General features: G+C 48.0%; 1 protein-coding gene across 2 annotated transcripts in view; it reads left to right on the top strand.

Annotated features, from left to right (window-relative positions):
- Positions 1-18420, top strand: part of TUFT1 (tuftelin 1) — a 51777-nt gene that overhangs the window by 31238 nt on the left and 2119 nt on the right. For both annotated transcript variants that reach the window (XM_048511071.1, XM_048511082.1), the window contains exons 5-11: positions 3363-3434; positions 4091-4207; positions 6230-6358; positions 7990-8084; positions 11690-11795; positions 14444-14527; positions 17782-17882. In XM_048511071.1, the coding sequence (XP_048367028.1) occupies positions 3363-3434; positions 4091-4207; positions 6230-6358; positions 7990-8084; positions 11690-11795; positions 14444-14527; positions 17782-17882 (704 nt within the window). The remainder of the gene's footprint in view (positions 1-3362; positions 3435-4090; positions 4208-6229; positions 6359-7989; positions 8085-11689; positions 11796-14443; positions 14528-17781; positions 17883-18420) is intronic.

The raw sequence follows: 18420 nt of genomic DNA, 5'->3' as shown, positions 1-18420 counted from the left end.
TCCACCTAAACACGAGGAAGAATTTTCTGACTGTCAGGGCTTTTCGATAGTGGAATTCACTGCCTCGGAGAGTGGTGGAGTCTACTACTTTGGAGGTTTTTAAACAGAACCTGGATGAACAATATGTTGGGAGTGCTTTGATTATGTGTTCCTGCATGGCAGGGGGTTGGACTTGATGGCCCTTGGAGTCTCTTCCAACTCTATGATTCATTGACGATCCATGGGGTGTCTGCTTTTGATCAAGTGACCCTTGGTGATTGCCAGGAGGCATACGTTACTCGCCAGAGGAGATCAGGCAAATGCTGTTCGGCAGGCCTGCTACAGCCTACGCCTCAGCCGTTGGGAAAGCCGAGCCATGTCGCAAAGGCCATTGGCTGCGCTCAAGGGGCTCTGTGTTCGGGCTTGCCTGCAACTCCTCTGCCTGCCCTGGGGCCTGCCTCGGCTGCCATCTGACTCACTTTCTTCCAGAGCTCCTGGATGCAAGTGAATAATCGTTTTCCTCGCTGGGAGGAATGGGTAGGGAATTGCCACCTCCCCCTCCCTCACAGGGCTGGGGCCACGCCTGGTGATGCAGCCGGAGCCTCGCCCCTTTAGAAGGTGTTGGCGGGCCCTGCCGCCAGGCTGCCGATGTTCCGGAGAGCTGTGGGAAGCCTGCAGGTTGACTTTCAGCTCTTCGAAACATGGGGAGTGCTGTAAAAGAGGGCGTGCAAGAAGCTTGCATTGAGTGACAGAGAGCAAGAAGCAAGAAGCAATGCAGGATCTGCGATGCTTATTTGGCATTTGCCCATGGGACCCGGAGAGGAAGAATGCCTCTGTCTGCATTGGCAACTAATGGGATGGGATAGCAGTTGGGGGTTCTCAGTGGGCTGCGCTGCCCCCTTTCGGTGATGACCTGGATTATTGGGCGGGTCCGGGGGGGGGGGGGGGGCCAGCGTGGTGTAGTAGTTAAGAGCAGGTGCACTCTAATCTAGGAAACCGGGTTTGATTCCCCACTCTGCCATTTGAGCTGTGGAGGCTTATCTGGTGAACCAGATTAGCTTGTGCATTCCAGCACATGCCAACTGAGTGACCTTGGGCTAGTCACAGTTCTTTGGAGCTCTCTCAGCCCCGCCTACCTCACAGGGTGTTTGTTGTGAGGGGGGAAGGGCAAGGTGATTGTAAGCCCCTTTGAGCCTCCTTACAGGAGAGAAAGGGGGGATATAAATCCAAACTCTTCTCCTTCTCCTCCTCCTCCTCCTCCTCAGTATATTTTTAAAAAATTATTAAAGGAAAAAATCCCCTTTATTACAAACTTCTGTGAGCCCCAATGCAAACACACGAGAATGATAAAAATACCCACACTAATCCACTAGTCAGGAAAATACCTTGACTTGAATTTCAGAACAGCAGAAACAGTATCATTTTTCTTTTTAACTAGTTAATCTTCAAACTGACTAGTTTTCCAAATCGGCTTATTTTTTTCTAACAGCAAAGTAATTTTTTCTAATGGCTCGTCTAGGGATAACACCAATCATCTGTGTATTCTCCAGGTTTATAATTTTCTCCTTTTTATTGCTTCTATCCTCTTATTTCTAATATCGCTATTTAAACCTTCTAAAGCCATTATAAATAATAAAGGGGATGGGAACAGCCTTGCCTCGTTTCTTTTTGTAGCGTAAATGATTCCGTCAGATCCCCATTAATCAATATTTTCGCTTTTTAGTTGAATAAATAGCCTTCGCTGCATCCTAATAGTAACCTTCAGTTCCCGTATATTGTATCACTTTAATCGCAAATGTCCAACTCACATTATTGAATGCCTTCTCCGCATCTGCAAAAATCATAGCCATTTGTTTTTCTGGATGTTGTTCTAAGAATTCAATAATGTTTAATACTATTCTGATATTATCTTTTATTTGCCTGTTGGGTAGAAACCCGGCTTGGTCTTCATGGTCTTGTAATACCTTCTTTAAGCGTTTTGCTGGAGCAGCAATTATATTTTATAATCTAGATTTAGCAGGGAAATAGGACTGTAATTTTTCAATTCGGTTTGATCCTGTTCTTCCTTGAGAAGTAATGATATATTTGCTTCTTCCCTTCATTTGGTAGTGGTGTGTATCTTTTCCCCACTCACCTGTTTGTGTCCTGCAGTGAGGCTGCCGAACTTTTGACGTGGCCCGGGAAAGCTTTTCTGGTCCTTTGCTGCCCATATGCTAGGAAGAGCCAGCTCTTCTTTCAAGGAGCTCCGGGTGCTGTGCATGCACCTACCTTGCAGGGGTATGGTGAGGCTAAAACGGCCTTGCTGCACAACAGCAAGGTATTTTAGGCTGAGTGAGTTGGACTTGTTCTGGATTGCTCACAGTGTCGTGTGACTTGAATCCAGCACCTTCCTCATCTCTCTTTGTATTTTGTTTGCTAGTGTGTAAGTTATTATTTTGTTTTGTCCTGTAATCCTGTTGGGAGGTTCACAAATCCAGGGTAGCGTGTGCGCGTGTGCGAAGATTCTCGCAGAATGTGTAATAGTTAACTAGGACTTGGGAGATCTGAATTCAGATCCTCTCGCAAAGCTTATTGAGTGTTTTGAGTTGCTCTCCTAGCGTGACTTACTTCGCAGGGCAGTTGTGAGGACAGATCAGCAGAGGTGCAAACCATGTGCACCCTTATGATCTCACTAGCAGGGGTCCGCAACCTGTGGCTCTCCAGATGTTAATGGACCACAATTCCAATCAACCCCTACCAGCATGGCCAATGGGAATTGTAGTCCATGAACATCTGGAGAGCCACAGGTTGCAAACCCCAGGACTAGGATTAATGATGCGGCTGGCCTCCACTCGGGCCAGGGCCTTTTCAGCCTTGGTCCCTGCCTGGTGGAACACTCTTCCTCCAGCTGTCTGAGCCCTGCGGGATCTTGGTGCATTCCGCAAGGCCTGTAAGACTGAGTTGTTCCACCGGGCCTTTGGAATGTCCAGCCGCTGATCGAGGTGCCCCTTCTATTCTATTCCTCCGGTTTCGGAGTCCCCCTGTCATCTAGGGGACCCACTTTTTGTTTTGTTCTGTTTCCCCCTCCTTGGGAGGGTTAAATTGGGGTTATTGCTGACGCCATTTTTATTGAATTTACCGCTGTGTTTTAAATTTTTTAATTTAAATTTTAATTTAATGGGGTTTTTGTTTGTATATCTGTGTTGTGCACCGCCCAGAGCCCTCCGGGGGTTGGGCGGTATAAAAATCCCATAAATAAATAAATCGAGAAAGGGACAAATAAATACTGGCGGGATAAAGCCGTGCACGCTTCCAAGGAACGGATCCTGTAACAGAAGAAGAGAGGGTGTGTCGGCGACTCTTGAAATTCTGAAATTCTCTTAAATTTCCCCCCCGAACGATAGTTGACTTCAGAAAAGCAGAATGGGATCCGTCCGTACAGAACTACCTCGTATCGAAGCCTGTCCGCAAGTGAGGTATGCGGGTGTACGTGGGTATCCCTGAACACTGCAAGGGAAAATCGGGGAGGGGAAGAGCTGACCCATTCGTCCCCTGCAAACGGCCACTTCTGTGGTGCGCTTTAGCTCAGACATGCACCAAACTCAGGCCTGTGTAGTGGGAGGTCCTTTTGCCAAATGTGGCATCCCACCCTGTGGCATCTCTCCCTCCCATCAGTTGGGTAGCACCAACGGGGGGGGGGGGGGTACCCTGCCCCGGACTTGCGCCATTGGGGTCACATGGGGGGGGGGCGGAAAAATCACCCCCACACACCTTTCCCCCTCTGCTCCCCCCCCCCAACTTACCTTAGTTCAGCTGGCTGCAAAGAGCAGCTGGCTAAAAAAACCTTAGTTCCTGTCTCCTTCAACCTGGTGGGAAGTGTAGTTCTGGGAAGCATAGTTCCCATAGGCTGCAGGAGACAGGAACTAAGGGGCAGGAGACAGGAACTAAGGTAAAGGGGGGGGGCGCCACAGGGCCGGGGCCATTTTGCCCCGGGCGCCGTTTTGTCCCCCTACCCCACTGCTTCCAATCGACCACTTTTGGGGACTAGCCGAGCAGTGACTTCTCGGCCAGTTTGGCTCCGTTTGTGATCACCAATCATGTCTCTTTCCCACCCCCCGAAACTGGCCAATAGGAGGAACCGTCCTACCCCAGAGACGACATCCGAATCATGCGCGAGACGACCAAGAGGCTTTTCTCCAAGCTGCAGGAGGCGGAGAAGCGGCACCAGTCCGATCGGGCTGCTTATGAGGTGAGCTTACGGGGCCCTGAAGGCGGTGGACTGGATTCTATGAGTCTGTTCCTCTGTTTTCTCCTCACGCCAGAAGTTCATGGAAGGACTTAACAGTAGCATAGTAGAAAGTAGCTCATCCCTTTCCTTTAGGGCAGGGGTAGGGAACCTGCGGCTCTCCAGATGTTCAGGAACTACAATTCCCATCAGCCCCTACCAGCATGGCCAATTGGCCATGCTGACAGAGGCTGATGGGAATTGTAGTTCCTGAACATCTGGAGAGCCGCAGGTTCCCTACCCCTGCTTTAGGGCAATGGTCCCTAACATTTTTGAGCTTGTGCCTTTGGTATTCTGACACAGCGTGGCCGCAAAATGGCTGCCACAGCTTGCTTTCAGTCACAAAATGGCTGCCGCTGCTTGCTTTCAGTCACGAAATGGCTGCCGCTGCTTGCTTTCAGTCACAAAATGGCTGCCACAGCTTGTTTTCAGTCACAAAATGGCTGCCGCTGCTTGCTTTTCATCTCGCAGTGTAGATCCTTGTGCGGTGGAAGCTGCTGCCAAAGCAATCTTTTACAAAATATTTACCACCAATCAGAAGCCTTGCTGGACAGAGCCCCACCTGGCCCCTGCCACTTTCTAAAACACTTGGTAGGTGCCAGGAAAGATGGCAGGCGTCACGGTGTCCGGTCTTTCTCTTCACCTTCAGGACTCGGAGATTTCCATTTCTCCTTGTGTCTGGCTTTGACCCTTGAAAGCTTATACTGTGAAAATCTCGCTGGCCTCTGAGGTGCCTGGGCTTGATTCTACCCGTGAGCTTTGTGGCATATTGGAAAAACTTGAAGCTTTTTGCTGGGGTTTTTGCTTTAAAACGCGTGAAGTGGGGTTTCTCAATCTGTCCTGGAAATCCATGTTAAAGGAGACGATTTGGTTTCAATAGTCTGCTTTTCTCTACCTTTAAGGAGCAGCTTACAAGTTCCTTCCTCTTCCTCTCCCTACAACAGACAACTTATGAGGTTGGTGAGGCTGAGAGAGTTCTGAGAGAACTGAACCTCGGCCAAAGTCACTCAGCAGACTTTATGTGGAGGAGTATGGAAACAAACCCAGTACTCCAGATTAGAATCCTCTGCTCTATGCCAATACACCACACTGCGGTTTGCAGTTGCCTGCCTCTGCATGGGCTGAGAGAGTTTGGAGGAAACTGTGAACAGCCTAAGGTCGCCCAGCAGGCTTCAGGTGGAGGAGCAGGGAAACAAACCTAGTTCATCAGCTAAAAGTTTGCTGCACATATGCAGAGGCGGAGCTACAAGGGGGCCGGGGAGTGTGCGTTGCACCGGGTGCGCGCCTGGTGGGGGGGGGGTGGGGGGGGGAGAAAAAATTTCAGGTTTGTTTTTTGTATTTTTTAGTGTTTTCCAGTTTTTGGCCTGCAGGGGGTGCAGTTTTTAGGCTAGCAGCACCAGAATATCAGGGAGTTTTCGGGGGACTCTCCTGATGATACCACCCAGGTGAGGTTTGGTTCAGGGGGTCCAAAGTTATGGACTCTCAAAGGGGGTGACCCCATCCCCCATTGTTTCCAATGGAAGCTAATAGGAGATGGGGCTACACCTTTGAGAGTTCATTAACTTTGGACCCCCTGAACCAAACTTCACCAAACCTGGCTGGTAACATCAGGATAGTCTCCTAAAGATACCCTGAAATCTTGATGCGGCTAGCCTAAAAACTGCGCCCCCCTGGAGGCCCAAAAACTGAAAAAACACAAACTAACATGGGGGGTGCAAACTCAGATTTTGCACCGGGCTCTATTTTCCCTAGCCACGCCTCTGCACATATGGAGGAGTGGGGAGTCAAACTTGGTCCCTTAGATTAGAGTCTGTACTTGATTCTTCAGATTAGAATCCACCTCTCTTAACCACTATGCCACACTGGTTTTGGGCACATTTATTCTTGGTGACATGTTTAGACAAGGTGCGCTTGCCAAGAAGGTGTGTGTCGATCTATGGACAAGTCTCACAACTTACTCTGGGTTTTTTTCTTCTTCCGTCACAGACATCCATTTCTCACTACCGGAGGGAAGCGGAGCAGTCGGGCACGGCCCTCCGGCAGGCCGAACTGGATCTGGCGGAGAAGGATCTTAAGCTGGAAGAAGTGCAGCGGCTTCTCTCGGGAATGGAGAAGGTATACTGTTGTTTCCATGGTGATGCTCCAAGCAGCGAGGAGACAGTTCTTCGTTCAGTTGGCACAGGGTGTTCCCCGAGTGTTTCCTGCTGTCTTCTGTCCCTGCAAGATGCCCCACCCTGTGGTGTCTGTCCCAGAATGGCTGTTTGCAGTTTGTTTTCCATTGCAGTATTGCTAATTAAAGCAGCGACAAATGCCACAGAGGAAATTCTTGTGGGAATTGATTAAAAACAGCAGAGAAGGACCGTGAGAACAGTGAACCCAGGGCGGAGGAATAAAACCTTGACAATATAAACCGGGGTGTGGGGTGTGTGTTTGTAACCTTTTTAATCTCACGGGTAACTTTGAAATTCTAACATAGCTTGGGAGGTGCAGCCACAAAACGGCGGCAGCAAAATGGCTGCCGCAGGAGGTGGAGCCAGCCACAAAATGGCCGCCGGAGCTTACCTTCAGTTACACAGTGAAGATTCTTGGCAGCAACTGCTGCTGAAGCAACAATTTAAAAAAATCTGCACAGCCAATCGGAAGCCTTTCTGGGTAAAAGCCACTCCCACGTTTTAAAAACAGTTGGCAAGCATCAGAAAAGTTGTGGGTAGGGGCTGTGGTGCCCATGGGCACCATGTTGACGACGCCTGATGTAAACAATTGGAAAATTAGGTTCACCAGAAAAAGGAAAGGTGCCCAAACAGGAAGAGGAGGTGGTATGCTGGGTAAATGTGGGTTTGGGGAATTGGGACATCCTTGGCTTATGTGTGTACGTTACCTTCAATACTTTCCTCCTTTGGCTCAAAGGCACATTTATCCTCACAGCATTACGTATACTGTGATTTACAAGATCACGGACTCTGCCATGGGCTGAAAATTCAGCTTTACAACGATCCCTGATTTCCATTGTAAATAATTAAAATAAAATAGATCCCTGCTGGGCTGGGCTGTGGAAATATGTCCTGCGTGTGGTGGCTCCTGCCCTGATGCAGGGGTCCCGAACCTTTGGGGCGCATTTGGCCACGGCAGGAGGAGGAGCCCACCCCAAAAGGCTGCCGCAACCTGCCTTCAATCACAGGATGAAGATCCTCGTGCCGTGGTGGCAGTTTCTGCTAGAGCAATTTAATAATACAATACAACAACCTTTATTAGGCATATTAAAATAGGCTCCGGAGCATTACAGACATTTCTGAAGTACAAATCAAAAGTACATTCAAAACACAGACAGATAGAGCAATTTAATAAAAGAATCCACACAGCCAGTTAGAAGCCTTGATGGGCAAGAACCCCACTTGGCCACACCCAATGTTTAAAAGCACTTTGCAGGTGCCGGTTGGCGCAGGCACCGTGGTGGTTTGGGACCTCGGTATAACTTATTGGCTGCAAAGGGATGATTGGCAGTTTTTGGACAATGTGGGGAGGGAACTGACCCTGGTTCCACATGGACAGGACCTGTCTGCATATCTAATTTGGCCCAAGCCCTCTGAGTCCAAGGCAGGAGAGGAAAGCAGCCCTACCCTGTGGCTTTCCTGGCTTTCCCTGGCCAAGGGAGGACCGCTTCGGGAGGCTCCCTCGGGGTGTCTTCTCCGTGGCTCTTCCCCAGGCCCCACAGCGCTCTTGACTCGGTCTCCCTTCTCTCCCCACAGGAGCACCGGAGCCTGCTGCAGAAGATGAAAGACAACGAAACCGAGCTGGAGGAACTGAGGAAGGTCCGGAGCGACCAAGTTGCCGAGCAGGAAAGGTGAGGCGCGGAGCCCGGGGACGACTCAGCTTTGGGCGTGGCTCTCTGGCGCTTCAGGGGATGATGCCTGCCGGGTCTTGGCTTTTTAGTTCTTGCCTGGATCCCCGCTGTCCTCGGGAGGCTGGAGGCGAGAAAGGGCTGCCAGTCAGATTTTTTTCCTCCTTTTATAACTATTCAGTGAAGCGCTTCGCTTTTGCTACCCGTTCCAGGGAGCAGCAGCCAAGCGGTTCAGGTATCAGACTAGGACAGTGGTGGCGAACCTATGGCACTCCAGATGTTCATGTACTACAGTTCCCATCAGCCCATGAACATCTGGAGGGCTGATGGGACTTGTAGCCCATGAACATCTGGAGTGCCATAGGTTTGCCACCACAGGACTAGGATTTGAGAGAAGAACAGGTGGAGCTTGAATTTATGCCCCGCCTCAGAGGGGTTTGCAAACTCCTTTTCCTTCTCCTCCCCACAACAGATATCTTGTGAGGGGGAAGAATTAGGACTAATAAAAGGAAACACTTCTTCACGCAACGCGTGATTGGTGTTTGGAATATGCTGCCACAGGAGGTGGTGATGGCCACTAACCTGGATAGCTTTAAAAGGGGCTTGGACAGATTTACGGAGGAGAAGTCGATTTATGGCTACCAATCTTGATCCTCCTTGATCTCAGATTGCAACTGCCTTAACAGACCAGGTGCTCGGGAGCAGCAGCAGCAGAAGGCCATTGCTTTCACCTCCTGCCTGTGAGCTCCCAAAGGCACCTGGTGGGCCACTGCGAGTAGCAGAGAGCTGGACTAGATGGACTCTGGTCTGATCCAGCTGGCTTGTTCTTATGTCCTTATGAGGTTGGTGGGTCTGAGAGAGCTCGGAGAGAACTATGATCGGCCGCCCTTTATTCTCAGTTTGCAAGACCCGAGAAAATCTCTGAGATGCTACTAGACTCTTATTTGAATTGCTCTGCTGAGCACCAATACGGCTGCTCTCTGCAATGGAGCAAGGCTGCTAATTATAGGTTGTGCTGGAAGTCATTAGTTCATGTGACTGTGACAAGCTGGAAGTCACTTAACAGTGCATGACACACACATCTTGGAAAGTGCTGGTTAATTTTCCCACAGTAAAACATACTGGCACGTTTCCAGCTTGTGAGATGCTGTCCAAAGGCCCCCAAAGGTGATTTAGGGATTGCGGCAGAATTTTCCAGGTCCTCCGCCTCTCAGGGATGGGGAGGGGAATCTCACCCTCATGCCGGCTACACAGTTTTGTTCTTTCAACAAAGGTGCTAGAACAGGGGTAGGGAACCTGCGGCTCTCCAGATGTTCAGGAACTACAATTCCCATCAGCCCCTACCAGCATGGCCAATTGGCCATGCTGACAGAGGCTGATGGGAATTGTAGTTCCTGAACATCTGGAGAGCCGCAGGTTCCCTACCCCTGTGCTAGAACAAGAGAGGTTATTTGCTCTGCTTACACTCAGACCGGAACAAAGAATGCACGTTTTCCCCCATTACACCAAAGCTATCTTTTAAGAAAAGAGGAATTTGGATTTATACCCCACTTTGCTCAACCGTAAGGAATCTCAAAGCAGCTTACAAACTCCTTTCGCCACAACAGACACCTTGTGAGATCATTGGGGCTGAGAGAGTTCAGAGAGAACTGTGACTGACTCAGGGCCACCTGGCAGGCTTCATGTGGAGGAGGGAGGAAACAAATCCTGTTCACCCCCTCCTTATAACATCAAGTGGATCCTGCCGCCCCTTCCTTCTGGTTTTTAAGGGAATGGATAGTAGGTGCCATCTTTTATGTTGATCTTAATAATGCTGCATTTTAATGGGGTTGGGTTTATTTTATTAGAGCCTATATTAATTGATATTTAATGAATTTTAACCTGATGTATGTGCTCTATTCCATATGTTGTTCACTGCCCTGAGCCCTCCGGGGGAGGGCGGTATATAAACCTAACCAATAAATAAATAAATAAATAAGAATCCACTGTTCGTGTGAAGGAGTGGGGAATCGAACCCGGTTCTCCAGATTAAAGTCCCCTGCTCTTTAACCACTACACCACACTGACTCTCTGAGACCCAGATTCGAGTCTCCACTCTGCCAGGGAAGCTCACTCGGTGACTTTGGACCTTGTCACACACTCATAGCCTACCCCTCAAGGTTGTTGTGAAGCTAAAATGGAAAAGAGAAGAAAGATGGGGCATAGATAGATAAACCTGCCTGTTAACCAATCTTTGAGAAAGGGCATGTGTGAAAATGAATGTAGTTTCAGGTGAGTAGCCATCTTGATCTCCAGCAGAAGATCCAGGTTCGAGTCCGGTAGCCCTTTAGAGACTGATCAGTTTTGTAGGGTACCAGCTTTCGAGAGACAAATTTCCCTTCGTCAGATGTGCTGAAACCATTTTGGTCTGTAAGGTGCTAATGGACTCGCATCTTGTTCTGAAAACGAGTGTGTGTCTTTCCAAAAGCCTTCATAGGTGACTTTTTCAGGAAGCGAATTGTCAAGCACACTTTAATTGAAATAAAAGCTTGCCACTCCTTTCCCTGGGAAAAAGGAAATCCGTGGATTCGCTCTGCTCCTATCAGCGCTTCCCTGTTCAGAGAAAATTGTGACTAGCCCAAGGCCACCCGGCAGAAATGTAGGAGTGGGGAAACAAATCCAGTTTGCTGTTCATGTGGATGAGCGGAGAATCAAACCTAGTTCTCCAGGTTACAAAACACAGCTCTCGACCACTACGCCAGCCTTCAATCTCAGTTTCTCTGCTTGTAAAATGGAAACAGGTGCGCAAGCCCCAAAAGTTTGCAAGTTAGCAAGCCAGGAGGGGGAAGGCCAAATCCAGCGCCTGGGAATGCTTTTGGGCACACTTTTCAGTTTTACAAAATCAAAAGACCGGGTTGAATCTTGCAGACTCTCTGAGTGTCAGCAGCCTTTCCCCAAAGGGAATGTGCTGATAGGAACAGAGCAGATCTGCGGATTTCCCTTTTCCCAGGGAAAGGAGTGGCAAGCTTTTATTTCAATTAAAGCGAGGTTGACAATTCACTTCCTGAAAACAAATCACCTATGCCGGCTTTTGGAAAGACACACGCTCGTTTTAAGAACAAGAGAGCGTGAGACTGGCCCAAAGTCACCGAGTGAGCTTCCCTAGATTCGAACGTAGGTCTCTGAGCCAGCGTGGTTGTCGTGGTTAAAGAGCAGTGTATTTTAATCTGGAGAACCGGGTTTGATTCCCCACTCCTCCACACGAGTGGCGGATTCTTTTCTGGCGAACTGGATCTGTTTCCCTGCTGCTCCATGTGAAGCCTGCTGGGTGGCCTTGGGCCAGTCACAGTTCTCTCAGAACTCTCAGCCCCAATGACCTCACAAGGTGTCTGTTGTGGGGAGAGGAAGGGAAAGGAGTTTGTAAACCGCCTTGAGTCTCCCAACTCGAATAGAAGGTGGGGTAGAAATCCAAACTCCTCTTCCTCTTCCTTTTCGTCTTGTCTTTTCATAATGTGACCAAAATTCAATAGCCTCCGTTTGGTCATTTTAGCTTACCAGGCTTCGTAGCAAGAAGTGGGTTTTTAATTGCTTTTTTTTTTTAACCTGGGGATCTGTTCCTCCTCCTTTAGGTCATCTAAACTAGAAAAAGAAGTAGCCACTTTGCGTGAGAAGATCCACCACCTGGACGACATGCTCAAGAGCCAGCAGCGCAAAGTCCGGCAGATGATTGAGCAGGTGGGTGTTGCTTTGGGCCATGGGGCGCTACAGGATCCCAGGTCTGGTCTGAGGGACTGCAAGCCAGAATTGGGGGGCTCCCTCCCTTTTGAAGCCCTGGTTCTTCCGCTCTGTTTGCTGATCTGTTGTTGCGTCTGTGTGGGAAGCATTTGGAGGCACTCAAATCTCTCGTTGCTCTTCCACGTGCTGTTTTTCAAATGCCTCTAAAATAGCAATATTATCTATTCACTCACTCACTCACTCAATCACTCACTCGTTTATTATGGTCAACTGACCCATACATATAACCATACACAAATTTCAAATACAGTACAGAATCGATTAACGAAATAATAAAATTAGTTTTGTAAATTAGTAGAACAACAAACTATTGATACAAAAAATCAGCTTCTGGGATTCTCTGAGGTGGTGATGGCCACTAACCTGGATAGCTTTAAAAGGGACTTGGACAGATTTATGGAGGAGAAGTCGATTTATGGCTACCAATCTTGATCCTCTTTGATCTGAGATTGCAAATGCCTTAACAGTCCAGGTGCTCGGGAGCAACAGCCACAGAAGGCCATTGCTTTCACATCCTGCATGGGAGCTCCCAAAGGCACCTGGTGGGCCACTGCGAGTAGCAGAGAGCTGGACTAGATGGACTCTGGTCTGATCCAGCTGGCTTGTTCTTATGTTCTTATGATTTTTAATGCCGAATACCTCCGGTCAAAGTTTTGCTACCTCCAGCGTGATCCTGAAGTTTTTGTCTTTCAGTCGGTAGTAAATGCAGAACTGTGCAGATGTACTGTAAATGCAGAACTGTGCATATGTACTGTAAATGCAGAACTGAGCTTCCTCTCAGATTTGTCAATAGGGGGAGAATCCTTTGTTGGCGCTCATGGTAGTAAAACTCACAAGATAAAAGAATGTGCTGCAGGATTTCAGTGTCCTGGAAATTACAGGAACTCGGTCTGAGAGAGTATGGAACACCTGTGAACCTGCAACAAAGGTTTTCTGATGGGAATACGTTCAACCGTGCTTTTGTAAACAGCCTATCATAATGAACATATCTGCTCTTTACTGGGTTGGGTCTGTGGGCTCTGTTTTGCTAATCACAGTGCCTAGTGCCAAAGAAAATTTGCCACTGATAGCAAAACACAGCTGTTGAGTTTAGCTGACTGTAAATATGCGGCTAAGCTAATTGCCGCAGGGAAGAAACTGGATTCCAAAAGGGGACTGAAAGTCCGGTGCCTTTCTGAGCCACCCGTAAATACGTCTGTCTTGGCGAGGGTACGTCACTGGCGTTTTATCCTTGCTCGGGACTCCCTGATGAGAATGGACCTGTCTGGTTGTCCTGCAGAAAACAAATTGAAATTAGACTGCCTCTGTGGCAGGGGCTGATGGGGAGAAGGCCTTCTTGCACATAAGATGCGTGGAGGGGTTGTTGCAGACGTTCAGTTATCACTGCTGCTCTGCAAAACTCCAGAAACTGTAGCCTAAGAGTATGCTGGAAGTTCTCACAAGATGCCCTTGCCGTTTTGAGGTTTTGGTAGAGAGAAGAGAGAAGAACAAGCCAGCTGGATCAGACCAGAGTCCAGCTCTCTGCTACTCACAGTGGCCCACCAGGTGCTTTTGGGAGCTCACATGCAGGATGTGAAAGCAATGGCCTTCTGCGGCTGTTGCTCCCGAGCACCTGGACTGTTAAGGCATTTGCAATCTCAGATCAAAGAGGATCAAGATTGGTAGCCATAAATCGACTTTCCTCCTCCCATAAATCTGGTCCAAGCCCCTTTTAAAGCTATCCAGGTTAAGGTATGGCCATCACCACCTCCTGTGGCAGCATATTCCAAACACCAATCACACGTTGCGTGAAGAAGTGTTTCCTTTTATTAGTCCTAATTCTTCCCCCCAGCATTTTCAATGGATGCCCCCTGGTTCTAGTATTGTGAGAAAGAGAGAGAAAAATTTCTCTCTGTCAACATTTTCTACCCCATGCATAATTTTATAGACTTCAATCATATCCCCCCTCAGTCGTCTCCTCTCCAAACTAAAGAGTCCCAAACGCTGCAGCCTTTCCTCATAGGGAAGGTGCTCCAGTCCCTCAATCATCCTCGTTGCCCTTCTCTGCACTTTTTCTATCTCTTCAATATCCTTTTTGAGATGTGGTGACCAGAACTGAACACAGTACTCCAAGTGCGGTCGCACCACGGCTTTATATAAGGGCATGACAATCCTTGCAGTTTTATTCTCAATTCCTTTCCTAATTATCCCCAGCATAGCGTTTGCCTTTTTCACAGCTGCCATGCATTGAGTTGACATTCCCATGGAACTATCAAGATGATGGGCTGTAGTGTCCCATGTTGCCTTCCTGGGGTGAAACCGAGACTGTTCTGCTGCCCTTTGCTGTAAATAACTGATAACCGGTTGCGTGTCTTGCCTTATCTACCAAACAGCGAAACCTTGAGCCCTTATAAGGAATAGACAGTAAAACTGACCTTTTTGGGTGGTGAAGGGGCAAAGTTTGGTATGAGTCACTGAATGGAAAGGGGGAGCGGGGAGGGAGAAAGTGCTGGTTACCTCGGATTTCGATTCTCCCCTTCAGGCTTCCTCTGTAAAAGAAGCAGATAATTCAGCGTGGCTATTTGTTAACGTTTCCTTTCCCCTCGCAGCTTCAAAATTCCAAGACGGTGATTCAGTCCAAGGACACAGTTATTCAAGAGCTCAAAGAGCGGGTGGCTTATCTGGAAGCTGAGGTATTTTTTTTTTAAATCTCAACATTATGTTCTACTCCTCGGCCCAAAGATTCTCGGTTAGAACACAGGACATAATAGAACACAAATCAATATCGGCCCCTCCCAGCCCCTGATAAAACCTGTCGTACAACACAGCTGTACCAAAGCCTGGCTGCAGCAACCACATAATGCGTAATGGAATAAGCAGCAAAACCAGAAGAAGCCGGAACAGCAAAGCGGAAGAATAGAATTGTCAGCCGAAACCAAGAATAGAACCCCGTGCAAAACAGCCAGGAAAATGTGCCCTTCAAGCCATCGAGCAGTGACCTTGGGGGTGTGGCTTCCGTCTCCTGAGAGCTAGTGGGTATGGTGGTTAAGCACAAGTCAGCTCTTAAGCATGAGAGCCAACGTGGCGTAGTGGTTAAGAGCAGGTGGATTCTAATCTGAAAAACTGGGTTTGATTCCCCACTCCTCCACCTGAGTGGCAGAACCAGATGTGTGTTTCCGCACTCCTACATTCCTGCTGGGTGACCTTGGGCTAGTCACAGTTTTCTCAAAACTCTCTCAGCCCCACCCATTTCACAAGGTGTCTGTTGTCGGGAGAGGAAGGGAAAGGAGTTTGTGAGCCACCTTGAGCTGAGGAGAGAAAGGTGGGGTATAAATCCAAACTCATTTTCTCCTAATCTGGAGAACCGGGTTTGATTCCCTGCTCCTCCACATGAGCAACGGACTCTTATCGGGTGAACTGGATTTGTTTCCCTGCTCCTATAGATGAATCCTGCTGGGTGACCTTGGACTAGTCCTAGTTCTCTCTGAACTCTCTCAGATCCACCTACTCCACCAGGAGCCTGTTGTGGGGAGAGGAACAGAAAAGAAGCCCTTTTGTAAGCCCCTTTGAGTCTCCTTACAGGAGAGAAAGGTGGGGATTAAATCCAAACTCTTATTCTTCTTGTGATAAGCAAGATGGTCTGAAGGTAGGAAGAATGCTAAGAATTCCTGCCTAAGCTATGGATGATTTGGGGTTTTGCTGGTCCATGGAGACCGGCTTCCTGTAGATCAGCCTTCTGCTTGGTTCCCCCTAGTGGCCAGATGGGTCAAAGCAACGCTCTTGAACAGGTTTCCAGATGAGCACTTATCAGTTTCTGTCAGCATGGCAAATTGGCCATGCTGGTAGGGGCTGGGATGGGAATTGTAGTTCCTGAACATCTGGAGAGCCGCAGGCTCCCTACCCCTGCCCTCTCTAGAACAGGAGTAAGAAATCGGCTCTCAAGATGTTCAGAACTGAATTCCCATCAGCCTCTGTGTCAGCATGTGATGGCCATGAATAGAATGGTCCTTCTATTAGAGTTTGTAGTTGTCAGCATGATGGGGTTGTAAGTGCCCTGTTTGATTACCAGAACTGTGTTCTTGAGTCCTTTGTATTGACAAGAAATGGCCTGTGTGGTTGTAATTTTTATTCTTATCGAAAACAGTTTAATAATACAGACAGATTTGGAAAATATAAGTTAGAATAAATACGTTAATCATAAGGACTCCCGATTTCATCTGCATCGAGCATTGATTCTGAAAAATATGCCTCTTGGTCGTATCAACATAGGTGAATTTGTATCTTTATAGGTAACATCACCCTTTTCTCTACTAAATCTTGTTATAAAAGTCCATTAACCTTCAAAGCCACATCAACAGCTCATTTTTTTCTCTTTTATTTACATAGACCAGTGGTGGCGAACTTTTGGCACTCCAGATGTTAAGGACTACAATTCCCATCAGCCCCTGCCAGCATGGCCAATTGGTTCGCCACCACGGACATAGACTATCATAGGTTTCCAATTGTCCAAAATTTATTCAAGTTTTTTGCTTTAAGCAACAAAGTGAGGTTAGTCATCTCTGCCAGTTTCTAGTACCTTCAACCACCATTCTTCAAGAAATGGCCTTTCGTAAAATTAAGCCTATCAGTCAAGTAATCATTCTTTATTACAGTCATAGACCTACATAAGGTAAACAAAGTAAAACAAAGGGTAAGATACATTAGAACAGTGAACATATTTCTCAAAAGAAAAACAAAACAAGCTTACTGGTAAAAGGAAACTGGGAACACAAAAAGACAGAGAAATAAGAAAAGGAAATCGGAAATACAAAAAGATACAGGAAAAAAAGATAAAAGTACAAAAATCTGTGATGGCCAGATTTACAAAAGCAGTTGTGTGGCATATGGACTGGTAGAAGTAAGGAGATCAATCAGGACACAGCAAAATGTCCCTAGTTAGCATACCATGAATGGAATTTCTGATGTCATCTGAGTACTTTCATTGATTGCTGTAATGAAATGTTTGCTTTGTTTTCACTGACTATACTGCTTTGCATTACAAGTCTTGTGAAAACAAGTAAAGGGGATTCACTTCGTGAATGTAGCTGTCTTACCGTGAACTTTTTGGTCTTCTTGGAAGACCTTCAACTCTCCGCTGTGTCAGGCAGAATAGGGGCTGCCCCAGTACATGATCACTGAATCCTACAAAACAAGAGATACTGGAGATTGAACAGTGGAGCATCTGCTAGTTGAGCCACAGACCCTTCCTCTGCTGACTTGCCTAACAAACTTCTCTCACTTTCTTGGTGCATGCTCAGCTTCCTTCCATCCATTCATCAACCTTGGGTTATGGGCCCAGCATACTTGTGCTGTGCAACTCTGTTCAGCTTCCTTCCACAAAGGACAGATCGTTCTTATCAGAGAATACAAGCCATTGTGACTAAATGGAACCTCCACATTCAGGTGCAGTCAACCTCTAAGTCCTGGTACCTGGAGGCAACATTAGGAAAAGGCCACCGCCTCAGTGTGGAAATATTGGTTAACCACCATGAGACAGGATGTTGGACTAGACAGTCTGATCCAGCAGGGCTCTTCTGATGTTCTACTTCATCAGTTCATTAATTTTTCTGTTGATGACAGCTTGGTCTAATTGGAAAACGCCTAGAGCAACTGTACATAGTATTACCCGCCGCCCCCATTTTTTATTGAGAAACTGCTTAACTCTGTAGCCAAGGGTTAACACAAACACATTCCAGTACTCCTGAGTCTGGAACTTAATGTTCAGGCATACTGAGAAGGCACAGGGTTTCCCGCCACTCATCTGGGTTAGTTGGAAACAAAGATTTGAAGCCAAGTCTCTCTCTGACCTTGGTACGTTGTACTGTGAGAACGGGGTGAGGAGATGGTGGGCATCTCAAGATGGTGGTGAGCCGGGGTCTGTAAGAAGGTTTCTCTCTCTTGTTTTCAGAACCTGGAGATGCATGATCGCATGGAACACCTCATCGAAAACCAGGCCAACCCCGGCGGGTACAATGCCAAGCCCCGCTCCAAATCCGAAAGCTTGAGCAGGTGAGCAGCAAGGGTGAGATGCTGAGCAGGGAACGGCCCTGTGCCAGCCACAGGTTATCACCAGCACCCTGATGTTGGGACAGCCCCTATGGCCGTGGTGGCGAACTTTTGGCACTCCATATGTTATGGACTACAATTCCCATCAGCCCCTTCCAGCATGACCAATTGGCCATGCTGGCAGGGGCTGATGGGAATTGTAGTCCATAACATCTGGAGTGCCAAAGGTTCGCCACCACTGCCCTATGGAATGCACCCAGGAGCCCCACTTTTTACAGGATGTTTCTAATGGTGGGTTTGTGCATGAGCCCCCTTAGCTGATTGCGTGATGATCTGTGGTTGCCGCCCGTGTGGCTTTCCGGTACAGACACTGGTTGTACTCAAAGTCACATCACTGTGGTGTGGAAGGACTGTCACCTTCCCAGTGTACCCTTTGCACCAACTACTGTTGTGAGGCAGCTGCCTGTTGGTTATCCCACCAGTCAGCATGGACTGTCTGGCAGCGATCAGAGGACAGGGCCTTTTCCAGCGTGGCTCCAGC

The sequence above is a fragment of the Sphaerodactylus townsendi genome, linkage group LG01, assembly GCF_021028975.2.
Source record: "Sphaerodactylus townsendi isolate TG3544 linkage group LG01, MPM_Stown_v2.3, whole genome shotgun sequence".
Taxonomy (NCBI): Eukaryota; Metazoa; Chordata; class Lepidosauria; order Squamata; family Sphaerodactylidae; genus Sphaerodactylus; species Sphaerodactylus townsendi.
This window is presented reverse-complemented; position numbering and strand designations above follow the sequence as displayed.